Source organism: Canis aureus, chromosome 36 (genome assembly GCF_053574225.1).
Source record: "Canis aureus isolate CA01 chromosome 36, VMU_Caureus_v.1.0, whole genome shotgun sequence".
Lineage (NCBI taxonomy): Eukaryota > Metazoa > Chordata > Mammalia > Carnivora > Canidae > Canis > Canis aureus.
The window spans coordinates 5,289,239-5,301,983 of record NC_135646.1 but is presented as its reverse complement, the minus strand read 5'-3'; the positions used below and the strand labels follow the sequence as shown (position 1 = coordinate 5,301,983).

At 48.3% G+C, this 12,745-nt stretch overlaps 1 protein-coding gene across 3 annotated transcripts in view; it reads right to left on the bottom strand.

Moving 5' to 3' along the window:
* Positions 1-588: 588 nt before the first annotated feature.
* NHEJ1 (non-homologous end joining factor 1) overlaps positions 589-12,745 on the bottom strand; it is an 82,290-nt gene continuing 70,133 nt past the window's right edge. For all 3 annotated transcript variants that reach the window (XM_077884749.1, XM_077884751.1, XM_077884752.1), the window contains exons 6-8: positions 2,227-2,344; positions 1,536-1,654; positions 589-1,109 (exon numbers count right to left, since the gene is read on the bottom strand). In XM_077884749.1, coding sequence (XP_077740875.1) covers positions 1,035-1,109; positions 1,536-1,654; positions 2,227-2,344 — 312 coding nt within the window. In that variant the 3' untranslated portion in view covers positions 589-1,034. The remainder of the gene's footprint in view (positions 1,110-1,535; positions 1,655-2,226; positions 2,345-12,745) is intronic.

The following is a 12,745-nucleotide window of genomic DNA, read 5'->3' as shown; positions in this document are numbered from 1 at the left end:
CCAGGATCACGCCCTGAGCCCAAGCCACACCCTTAACCACTGAGCCACCCAGGCGTCCATTCCCAAACTTCACCTTTTTTTTTTTCCCCCCTGTGAAGCACTATTCATTCTCTAGGCCAATTCTGAGAACTCTGTGGCCATTTCTGTTCCCTGCTGTCCTATCTTTTCAAATTCTCCTAGTTACCATGTTATTTGAAGTGACATGAAGGATGGGAGAATAAAATCCCTTTCTCTCCCACTCCAGTGGGAAACTACCTCAGCCCTTGTGCTCGGAGCTCTTTATAATTTCAATCCCATATTGTGGTTTAGTCTGTTGTCTATGCCTTGGAAACAGACAGAAAAACAAAAAAACACCCTACATGAAGTTGGGCAAAGGAGAATAGCAGCAATCTGTTCTGTGCTGTGTCCAGCACGGAGAGAGTTCTCGAGATCAAAGTTCCCAAATGGAGGCTTAGCACAGGCCACACGAGAAGCATGAGAAGAATCTGAAGGAGCAAATCGAGAGCCTAAACTTCATCTAGAGACAACAATGGGTGGGGCCCAGTAAAGTGAAAGAAGTTGGTTCTGTGTTCCACAGAATAAGCAATCTCAAAAGCAGAGGATTTTTTATTCCAGGCTTAAAAGAGAAGTGCGTCTCTGAGGAGCACCTGGGACTGGCAAGGGACTCTTGAGAAAGGTAGATGAGGCTTCCTGAGCATGTTGTGCATTTTGGCTGACTTGCCCTCTGTACCTAAAGTCCATGGGAGGATCCTGGGTCTGGAGAACCTCCAACAAAAGAGAGGAAGGTATGGGGTTCTCAGAAGCTGGCTTCCACTTGGATAGGGAAGGTCAATGCCCAATGGGTGGGAGCCAAGATTCCCTGGGTTAACAGGACCCATGCCTGTGCACATGAACTCCTGCTATTTCACCCTTGCAGCGGGGACTCTGACTATATAACACTGTCTCGGAGATACTGCTGCTATGGGAGCTCCTTTCAAGGTGCCACGAGGAAACCATTCTCCAAGTCCGTCCTCAGCAGTTGAGACAGTGACAGGTTAATTGAAGAGCCCCCTTAGCTTCTTCCTCTTCACCTTTGACAGCTGAGGCCTCTGCCTAGAGCTTGAAGTACCCTAGAAAGAAAAGGAACCCAAATTAATAGAGGTTTTGAACAGATCCACGTAAGTCAGGAGGGACCATCTTGCTCCTGTGGCTCTGGTTGGGATGAGTGGCTGAAACCGGTGTTTTGAAGTCTATGTCAGGCAATGAATGTGATAGAGGACTCTATGCCATGCGTACAGCCCTTCTCCCCTGAGGAACAACCTCACAGACCATCCCTGGAAGTGGGATAAGGCAGAGAAGGAGTCAAAGTCCTTCACTCAGTACAGGAATTGCAGAGAGGAAATACCAAGGTAAGACATGAAAGACCATGACTCCCCATCTATAAATGCATAATCTGATGGCCTGGTTACAAATATCCTCCAATATTGTTCAGGCAGCATCAACTAGGTGACAACTCCAAGGATCTCTGTCTCTGGGGCTACAGATACATGACTCACTGTGGACTCTTTCTCAGGCACTGGGAGGGATGGTGCCGAAGAGATCAGCTCTTTGGGCTGGTTCACAAGTTGGTTTTCAGCTCCTGGTGGGGAGGCACTGCTTGATGGCTGAAGGTCCTCTGAAATCAGAAAGACCAAGGGAAGACTGTGATAAATGCCTTCTTCTTACCAAGGAGGCATTAGCATTTACCAAGCATTCTGACTGAGGCCAGAGTTTAGTACTAATATATAAACAGACAGAAGTAGCCACAAATCCAACTTCCAGCTCATCCTCAGCAAGCCCTGTTTCTACTTTGAAGGTTCTCCAGGCCCACTTTAACTACATAGGATAAGAGTTTCTTTGATGTCAACAGACGTCTCCTACCAGGTCTCAGGTAGAGAGATGAATCTTTCTCCTGGTCCTCTCACTAATTCTCCTAAGCACCAAGACCAGTTCCAACAGAAGTTTCTGCAGTGAGGGAAATGTTTTGCATCTGTGCTGTCAGACTTGGTAGCCGCCGGCCACATGTGGCTACTGAGCATTTCAGACGTGGCTACAGCAAATGAGGACAGGTATTTTTCATTTTGTTTCATTTGTATTTAATTTAAATTTAGATAGTCGCAAGAGGCTAGAGCTACCATTTTGGATGGTGTACAACCCTACACCTTAACTCTACACCCAGGGAAACCAAATATCCCTGGAGCTACTTACCGGTGCCTAGATGCTCCTGTCTCACTTGGATCTCTTGTCTGGTGACTGCCATATACAGACTCTGTAAATTTGTGACAAAGGGTCTTCCGTTGCCTACACTGCATGCCTCTGGTAGTTTCTACAGGAGAGAAGAGATGCAGTCACTGGTTATCCTATATTGCCAGATAAAAGGAGTTTGATATCCCACTGGAAGGACTGGCATCAGCCCCAAAAGAATTTATATGGAGTGGGGTGCTTGGGTGGCTCAGTCAGTTAAGCATCTGCCTTCAGCTCAGGTCATGATCCTGGGGTCCCAGGATAGAGTCCTGCATTGGGCTCCCCACAGAGAGCCTGCTTCTCCCTCTGCCTATGTCTCTACCTCCCTCTCTGTGTCTCTCATGAATAAATAAATAAAAATAAAAAATAAAAGGGGAAGTTCCTGAGCAAGGTGATGATGGGAAGAAAGTTGAGAAATATTTCCATCATCACACTCTATTCACCTGTTTCCTTTGCTGTGAATGAATCACGGTTTTACAACCACAGGAAAATGCTTTGCCTAGTTCAGGTTTCGTACACTTGGCTTAACAGACTCAGAGTGATGGCAGAAGGCAGAGGAAAGTGCAGTAAAAATGAGTTGAAGGCATATGGTATCCAGGGGTCCTCAAACTGGCTGCGCTTTACGGTCTTGGAAAGGACCTAGAATTACTTCACCTGTGCACGCACATCATCATGGCTCCAAGCTAGCAGGTCTCCGGGGAGGCCATGCCAGTAGCTCACAGGGCACCAACCCAAGAATCCTGGATCGACCTGCATCTCGTGTCAAGGGCACTTGCTCTGTGCTATAAAGGCATTCATTTCTGAAGACCCTCCGTGGGAGAAGGACGGAGGCGAGAAAGCAGGAGAAGCAGTGTGCTGCACCAGTCACGATTATCTCCCCCTGAGTATGATGGTGGCTGAAATACTTGCAGATTCCCAGGAAATGTAGCATCCATTTGTACTCCACCCTGACCTTCTGTAAGGACTGTATCAGGTTTGGACTTTCACTGGAAACCACAGATAATGAATCAGGAGACTTGAGTCAGAACGCAGTTGCTCCTGGCCAGCAATCACAGCAGAAATAAAAGAGCCCGGAGGAGCAAACTGGAAATGAAGGTAAACTCTCAGGCTGTCCGCCATTCCCTCCCATGCCCATGCTCCTCAGTGTCAGCTCCTCCGAGTCCTGTCCTCTTGCAGCTCCACCTACATCCCCTACAGCCTGAGAGCCCTGACAGTGGAGAGGCCAACAGCTGGTCTCCTTCCTTATCTCTCATGTCTCCAGGACCTCCCTTCAGATTGCTCAAGAAACGTGGCCAGCCTCTCGTAGGCTTCTCCACACGCAGCTTGGTAGGCACGATGCTCTCTGTACAAATAGGTGAGGCAAAATCTCAGCAGTCCCAGGTCACCCCTTGCTGCCCTTTCCATGGAACCAAATAGACTCCTACGTTTTCTAGGGCGATCTTTAGCCAGCTCCTGTACTGAGTCTCAAAATGAAGGGGCAGAAATGAGAGGCCACGAAAGCCAGTGCCGTCCTGAGCCTAAGTCCAAAGACAGAACCTATATCCTGGGCCTTCCTCTGTCCTTCCCTGTCTCTGAGAGATCTGGTCCTGCAGTTGTTGTCAAAAGTTATCCCACCTGAGTACTCTCTGAAAAGTACTAGAAACAGAATATTGGGAGGTTCCTGGGTGGTTCAGTTGGCTAAGTGTCTGCCTTTGTCTTGGGTCATGATCTCAGGGTTCTGGGATCGAGTCCCTACATTGGGCTCCCTGCTCAGTGGGAAGCCTGCTTCTCCCTCTCCCTCTGCTCCTACCCCAGGCTCATGCTCTCTTTCTCTCTCAAATAAATAAATAAATAAATAAATAAATAAATAAATAAATAAAAAAAATCTTTTTTAAAAAAGAAGGAAAGAACATTGGTACATTTGCTGCATATTTACTGTGTGCTAGACACTGTCCTAAGCATTTAAATGTATTAACCCATTTGGTCTTATTCCCTGTTTCCCTGGCACCTGGACTGTTGTAGGGGCTCTATAACTACCCGTGAATGAATGAACATGGTAGGCACTAGTATGATCCCATTTTACTGAGGTGGCTCCAACTAGATAGCAGCGGAGCAGGATCAGAATCCAGACAGGGTGGCCTCAGGGCTGACACATATAATGACTCCCCTATTCACCTTTCTACACGGCAGAGTTTTAGTCAAAAGGGCCAGACAGCCTTTCCCAGGGTCACATCCACCTGCGCCTACACTGCTGATGGCTCGCCTCAGTTGCCATCCAGCTCAGGACTAAGCCCTGGCAGGTGACAGCAAAGAAGTGAACAGAGAATCTGGAGGTTCTCCCTGAGAAGCTGGCCCCACCTGGAACCCTCAGGGGCTGAGGCCCTCCCTCAATCCCAGTCATTCCCATCATCACTGATTCCCTAGGCGTGATCCTCACGAGATGCAAGGCAAAGGAAGCAGAAAGGCCCCTGGGCCTGGGAAGGAGGAACACTGGCTTCCTGTGCTGGGAGCTGGGGCAGGCGGCCGAGATCAAAGGCCGGTCAGGCCTAAGAAAAGCAAACAGCAGTGCCCCCTGCCATAAGTACGAAGGAGCCAGGAGCAAGGTGTACCAGCCGCAAAGCGGGTCACTGCCCAGAGCGGGGAGGGCAGAGGAGACAGGTCGGTCTACTGTGGAATGCGTTCATCTGATTAACCCAGAATCAATTCTACGCAGCAAAAAGCTATTGAGATCCTGCTGTGAGTTAGGCACTCCGGGAGAGATGCAGGCTTCCCTCTCTCCTCAGAACGGGACTGAGTTAGTTACAGGTTAAGTAAGACAGAGTCCCTGCCTCAAAGAGTTTAAGTTCAAGTGCGTGGAACAGGCAGATTTAGGGTTTTTTCCAAGCGTTGTGCTGTCACAGAGTTATAAAGAAGGGTAATAACCCAGAGAAGAAGAAAGGGAGGAATTCTGATAGTCCTGCAAAAAGCCTGGGGGGAAGTGGGGGGGACCAAGGGGAGGAGGTATCCGTCTAGCCTTGCAAAGTCCCACCGGGAATGTGGAGAAGTATTTGAAACACAAAGGTGTGAAAAGACGGGATATGTTGATGTACCTTGTGGGAAATAAAACCAGAAGGCTAAATTCATACCCTCCAGGTTGCTAAGGGCTTGGTTTTCTGAACTAAGGCCATGCCCCTGGGAGTTTCCTTTTGTTTCACCAAGTGGCTTTCTCTACTACACCTGAGCTTGCCAAGGTTTGCTGGGCTCCAAATGAATACTGAATCCAGGGTGAGGGGTCAGAAGCATCCTCTGGGTTTGCCTTTGTAGACTGCCTGCTACGTTTTGAACCTCTTCACTAACTGAACTGCTAGACTCTGACCCTCCAGGGGACACAGAGCTACACTGCTTTCCCATTTCCAATTCACTGGGACTTTGGCCCCTGCTGTCTGGCCATCTCAGGAACTCTAGGAAAATCAAAGCTACAGAAATCCCATAGGGCATTTTATTTTTCCTCCTTTTCCCTACTGCAGCCCACATCGGTTCCTAGCACCCAAACTCCCCTCTTTAGCGGAGATGTGTGTGTTACTTCCATCGCCGCTGGGAGGTCTCAGACTCACTTCCAGTGGTCCAGAAATCCAAGACTCCCTCCTGCTCTGTGACCCCAGCAGGATCTGCTGGAAAGATCCAATTGTCGCTTTCCATCAGGAATGAGTGGCTCAGTTGGTTAAGCATCTGCCTTCAGCTCAGGTCATGATCTCAGGGTCCTGAGATAGAGCCCTGAGTTGAGCTCCCTGCTCAGGGGAGCCTGCTTCTCCCTCTCCCTCTGCCCCTCCAGCCCCTGCTAGAGTTCTCTCAAATAAATAAATAAAATCTTGAAAAAAGAAAGAGAAAGAAAGAAAGAAGAAAGAAAGAAAGAAAGAAAGAAAGAAAGAAAGAAAGAAAGGAAGGAAGGAAGGAAGGAAGGAAGGAAGAAAGGAAGGTCAGATTTCCCACCCTACTCTCCATCCTTTCTTTCCCTGAGGCTGTTTCAGGAAAGAAACCTTTAGAATCTTGAGTAAGGAAAGGCTGGACCCTGACATACTGCTCACCCTACCAATGTGGGCCCATGGCCCAGGAGACAGGTGTAGGGGACAGAAGAGAGAGTGGAAGCACGCCAACCGGAACTCCCCAGCATCAGCCTTGAGCAGGTCTTCTGGGCTAGCACCAGCCCCAGAAGCCGGGTGCAGCTCTCAACCATCATAGTAGCACACCCTTCAGGGCAGGGCCCCCAACACACAAGTTCCTGAGGGTAGGAGTTCCTCTCTTCCCTCTTAACTCGCAACTTGGTAAACTATGCCAGTAGATCTCACAAACTCCCTGCCCTGGAGAGCTCAAGCCTCCCTTTAGGAAATCATGGACATTTTCATCACCAGCTCTGTTTAGAGTTAAGGGCACATTGGAAACTTCTTCTAACGTCTCACATTGCCAAAGGGTTACCAAGATAAATAGAGAAGAATAACAACAAAAAAATGGTTTAGGATGAGGACTCTACTGGGAAAGACTCTACCAACAGAACTCCTCCCCAGTGCTCCTCTTCACCCTCAATCCATTCACCCAACAAATATTTACTAACCATCTACAGTGTTCAGGATGATTGAGATGCGAGGGATATAACAGATTGAACAAGAGATAAAAAAGAAAAAAAATCCCCTGCCCTCTTGAAGTCTACACTCTGGGGGGGGGGGGCGGTCAACAACAAACACATAGCTAATTAAAACATACACAAACATGCTATCAGATGGTGACAGCACCACAGGGAAAAATACATCGGCACAGGCACTACAAGATAAGGACTGGAATGTGTTACAATTCTGAATAGAGGCCAAAGAAGGCCTCGCTGACAGGGTAATGTTCTTAAAAGACCCAAACAGAAGTGAGAGAATGATCCACGTGGCTATCTGGGTCAAGGGACCAGATTCCCAGTGTGCCTGGGTCCAGCCCTGGCTCACGCCTGTTGCTGTTTATTAATAGAGGTCTCTTTCTCTCCTATTAGGTCCCAGTTAGCACAATCAGTTAGATGGTCACCCAGTATCGGAGGATGGGCAAGGCAGGTTGGTGCATTCATGTCTGTGTGTTTATTTGAAAACGCGAGTTAATGTAGCATGTTAGCTTGTTCCGTGAGATGGGAAGCCATTAGAGCTTCTAGGGGAGTGAAATGATCTGATTCACATTTTAAAAGCATCATTCTGAGTGTTGAAGGACAAGAGACCAAGTGGGCAGATTTGCTAGAAGTCTGCTAGGGTGACCAGGTGGAAGGTGGTGGGAGCCTGGGCCTGAGTGGCAGCAAGGGAGGTGGCGTGAAGTGACCAGATTCTGGGTATATCTGAAGGCATGGCCGGCAAGATTTGCTGATGGAGTGAGGTGTATCATTCAAGTGGAGTCAAGGATCACTCCACTCCAGGGCAGAAGGTAGATGTCACAGGGGGATGACCCAGAAACCTAAAATAAATCCCTAGACCAAAGAAAACCTGAAATGACCCCTAGGTCCATAGCACAGACCCAGCTTTAGTAGCAAAAGGGTGAGAGCAGGAGGAAAGATGAACCAAACGCCCAGGGGAAGTATCACGGTTTAAAAAGAGAAAGGCACAAGTGGCTTCTCACTCAAAGAGGAAGCAGCAAGATTATCCAGGGATTAGGAAAAAAATTCTTCGAAGAAAAAAGAGAAGTTGAAACAAGCTTTAAGGTCTGGCTTGAGAACCCAAAGACCCGGATTTGTACCTTAGGTCTACCTGCTAGTGGGAACACTTTGGGCAGTTATTACACTCGTCAAGGTTTGCTTCTTGAGAGAGAATGGAGGGATGGATAGATGGACGGGGCGGGGGGGGGGGCGGTGCTGAGACAAACAATATCTGTATCAGGGTTCATGAAAGGATTAAATGAGAGAGTAGAGTAAGTACCCAGAAATATCTGTCCCTTTCCTTTGTAAGGCAAACTGAGACTTTTCTTGCCTGGCCCCGGCCCAGTGCCAAGGAGGCTCAAGAAAAGCCTTAATGCTATAGTGCATACAAAAAAACCCAGGTCTGACCCAAATATTAACCCTTCCCTGCTGCAGCCCGAAACATATGCTCTTCCAACAATTCAGTGACTAGTCAACGCCCAGAGCAGGGACACACGGTCATGGGAACCCTAGCTGGTAACCGACCAATAGCTCCCTGTCCACCATTGACACACGGACCCCCCCTGAGACTCTGGTAAGGACCAAGGCTGCCTGGCTTCCGTATCAGCAGGTACCAGCTTTGGATCCTTGCTTTGCCACTCAGTGGCTACAGTCCTTACCAGAAAAACGAGGCTGCCTACCAGTGCTTACTTTCATGAGACGCTGGAAAGGGCCACACATGCAATAATGTAAAGGTCGCCTGCTCAGTATATATATGTCTCCTCATCTCCCCCAAACCTGCCCTGTTGCTTCTCAAAGATCTCCTTTGCTCTCCCAGAGTTCAAGACACCCCCCCTGCAGAGGTCAAGGTCTCAGGTCTCACACTCACTCCCCCTTATACTCTTTCTGGTGGGGTGGGTACCATAGTGGAGAGTGAAGCTAACCTCTCCACAAACAGCCTGCTCCCCCAAAAAATCTGCAGCAAAAGCATTCCACGTAGCCCAACTTGTCCAATGATGCTTCAGCCGGGAGCCCCTTCTCACCACCACTTCCTGGCCCGGAGTGTGCCTTGTGCAAGAGACTATGCCATTTCCATTCCCAAACCACACACACACTCAACAAAGGCTCTTTGGAAAGAAGAAAAACATGAGCTGCAGACACATCATGCACACTGTGAAGAGATAAATGTGTTTTGATGGGATTAATCTCAGCATTTCTTCAGAGTCTGAGAGAAAAAAATGTTACTAGGACAGAGGGAAGGGTGATGTCCGGGTGCCCCAGAGACCACCAGCTCCCTCTCCCTCCTCCTCACTTCAATTATTTCATAGCGGCTCGGCTCTCGAAGGAGCTCTTTCAGAGCTTCGGGCAAGATCCAGCCTCTGTCTTGGGCCTCACAGAACAGCCCTGAGTCTCTCAGCCCACTGATTGCAAATCTCGCTGATTTGGGAGAGCACACGGTACCCTAAGCGCCCAAGGCACGCTGCCCTTGAGATGGCATGCCAAGACCAGACAGCTGAGGCTGCTCCTGTGTTTGGTCTGCTTTAGCTTTGTTTGGGTCTGGGCCACGCCAGGCCTTACCCTGACCACTCTGGCGGCCGCCGTTGACCTGGCGGTGCGGCTAACCCGGCCCTGCTCTCCCTGCAGCCCCGAGCTCCCCCTGAGGCCCTGAGCCCCCACCCACTCAGCGCCCAGCTCTGCGTGGGAGAGGACACAGAAAGGCCTGAACGGAATCATGTGTTTGGGAGCTGCACATCCAGTCCAATCCACCTGGCCCCTCCTCACGTTAAAACAAGGTGGGGGAACGGCTGCATATATCCATTCATACATTCAGGCCTGCAGGTATGAGATCTCAAGTTGCTAAATCACTTTCTTTGTGGCCTGCCCTTCTTATGGGATCATTTCGCTGCCTTTCTCTCTCTCTCTCTCTCTTTCTCTCTTGGTGCTGGAAATGCAATGGAGATAAGATATGTGCAAGTTCAAAACAGTTTGAGATAAAGTCCAGTTCTACTTATGTTATTCAGATTTTTCTGTTTCCACTTTGAGGCCCAGCTAGCTCCCTGGGCTGTACAGTCAGAAGAGATGAGAGATGAGGGGCCGCCTGGGTGCCTCAGTCTGTTAAGTGTCTGCCTGCAGCTCAGGTCATGATCTCAAGGTCCTGGGATCGAGCCCCGCATGGGGCTCCCTGCTCAGTGGGGAATCTGCTTCTCCCTCTTCCTCTGCTGCTCCCCCCGCAAGTGCTGTCTCTCTCTCTCTCTCTGTTAAATAAAAATAAAATCTTTGAAAAAGAAGAAGAAGAAGAAGAGATAAGAGATGGGAAGGGAGACCATAAGAGAGATGTCCAAACACATGGCCTGAATAGTATCAGTAAGATTACCATTCTGGGATGCTTCTGGTGTACCAGGTATGAGGCTAAGCATTTTAATGCGTTATCTCAATTAATCTCCATAGTAACCCTGTCAATGAGGCACTAAAATCATTCTCATCTTATATATGAGAAAACAAAGGCTCAGAGAGGTTAAGTAACCCAGCCAAGGTCACAGCTAGAAACTGGTAGGATGCTGAAGTAGAAGACCCAGGAGGCCGAAGCCCAGAACCTACACTTGAACCACCATGCTATAATACCTCTTAGAGTTACCCAGGGAGATGGGCATTCCTCCCTTCTGCCCCCGCCTCCCACTTCCCCAGAAGGACGCTGGTCCTTGTTCTGAGGCCTAGTACTAGAAGCTAGCCCTCACCTGCTTCTTAAATCCCCAAATGGCCCAAGAGGCTGAGAGAGGAAAAGACAAAAGGCCCTCCAGAGAAGGAAAGCCTTACTCAAGCCTTAGGGTGTCCTCCAATGGTACTAGAAAATCAGCAAAAGGAGTCTCTTGGTACAGGGAGGCTCTAGACTCTAAATCTCCTTTTAAAATAAGTACAGCCCCTCAAAGTCATAGCAGGAAGGCCCCTCAGCTCTGCCCCCAAAAGAAAAATAATGGTAAAGGGAGTGGAAGTGGAAGTGGGGGCAGGGGCCGCTGTGCTCATAAGAGCCCTTTGTGGTGGCTGCCTCTGAAAGGGGGTTTTGCTAGACAAGGTGGAACTTCTCAAGGTGACAAGCAAATGGTACAGCCTAAGCTGTGACCCTTTGCTCACTCCATAGCCACCCCTCCCCTCTGCAGGGCTGAGCCTAAACTGTCCCCGAGGCCCCACCCAGCCCCAGCACAAACCGTGGCTTTCTAGTCTGGAGAGCGCCTAACAAGCAGCAAAGGGGCTGGGGGACCAGAGTGGTTTCCTGGGGGGGAGGAATCCTCGGAGCCCCTCAGAAACTGCAGCAGCAGCTCCCACTCCTGCTCCAAGAACAAGCAGCTCCTGTCCGCTCTGGCTCAGGGAGGGGCTCCGGCCAGCCCGTCTGGGAGACAACCAGTCTGAACGATGGTCAAGCACCCCTCCCGAGTCCAGCCACCTCATCATCCTCTTCCCAAATGGAGATGAAACCGTGTGGTAAAAATCAGGAAGAAAAAAACGTATTAGGTTTAATAACAACAAAAATCACAGCTATGAGGCAGGCACCTGGCTCTGAAGGCTCTGGATCCCTGTCCCGGGCCACAAGCACTGTTCAGGAGTACAGATTTCTTTTCTTTTCTTTTCTTTTTTTCCCGTTTGAGGGGAGAAGCAAGGACAGTCAGTTGGGTCTAGAGGGCACAGAGGTGATTTAGAGGATCTGCTAGTATTCTCTGTAGGACCTCTACCACTAAAGGGATTCTCTTTCACTCCAGATTACACGCTTGACAGCTGGGAACACAGCCCATGGTGGCTGTCATCTCACGGGGCTCCCTGCCCTCCCCGCTCTCCCGCCTGTTGCCTGCTCCCTGTAGGGTGACACAGTGTCCTGTCCACCCTACGAAATTTTACTCTGTAGGGTGATGCATTGCCTCCCCATACACACACACACACACACACACACACACACACATGATAAGGGCCTGACCTTCATGACCTTAGGTAGGTAAGAGTTGAATAGGACACAAATCACAAAAGAAAAGACTGATAAATTGGATTACACCAGAATTAGGAACTTCTGCTCATCAACAGAACACCACTAAGAGCAAAAACAGCTGTAGAATGGGAGAAAGTACCCATAATACACATAACCAACAAAGGACTCATTTCCAGAATAGAAGAATATGTGAAAAAACTCTTAAAAATCAATATGAAAAAGACAAAATCATCCAAGAGAAAATTGACAAAAGGCTTGGTCAAATCTAAATGACCAATAATTACATGAAAAAGTATAGGACCTCAGTTTTTAGGGAAGTTAAAACTACAACAGGGCACTGCTACATATTTACTATAATGGCCAAAAGGGAAGGGGCAGGTGATACAAGTGTTGTGTGGTACAAGGAGAACTCTAAGATGCTACTTGTGTGAGTACAAACTGATATAGTCTCTTTGGAAGACTGTTTGGCAGGATCTATTAAATCCAGTGTATAACTATGAAGCAACCCTTCCAGTTCTATGTATATATCCAATGCAAATGGATAAATGAATTGTGGTATGATCTTACAATGAAAGATTATCCAGAAATGAAAATTAACAAAGCACTGCTCACCACAACATGGATAAACCTTGAGAACATTTTGTTGAGTGAAAGAAGTCAGACACACAAAGGGGTATATACCGTATCATACCATTTACATGAAGTTCAAAACCGGCAAACATAATCTATCATATTAGAAATCAGGATAGTGGTTATCCTGTGGAGGGGGTGTGTACTGAGCACTGGAAACTTTCTAGTTCTTGATTGGGTACTGATTATATGGCCATGTGCACTTTGTAATAATTCTTCAAGCTATACGCTTATGACATGGGCACTTTTCTATATACATCTTACACTTCAATTTAAAACATTTATTAATA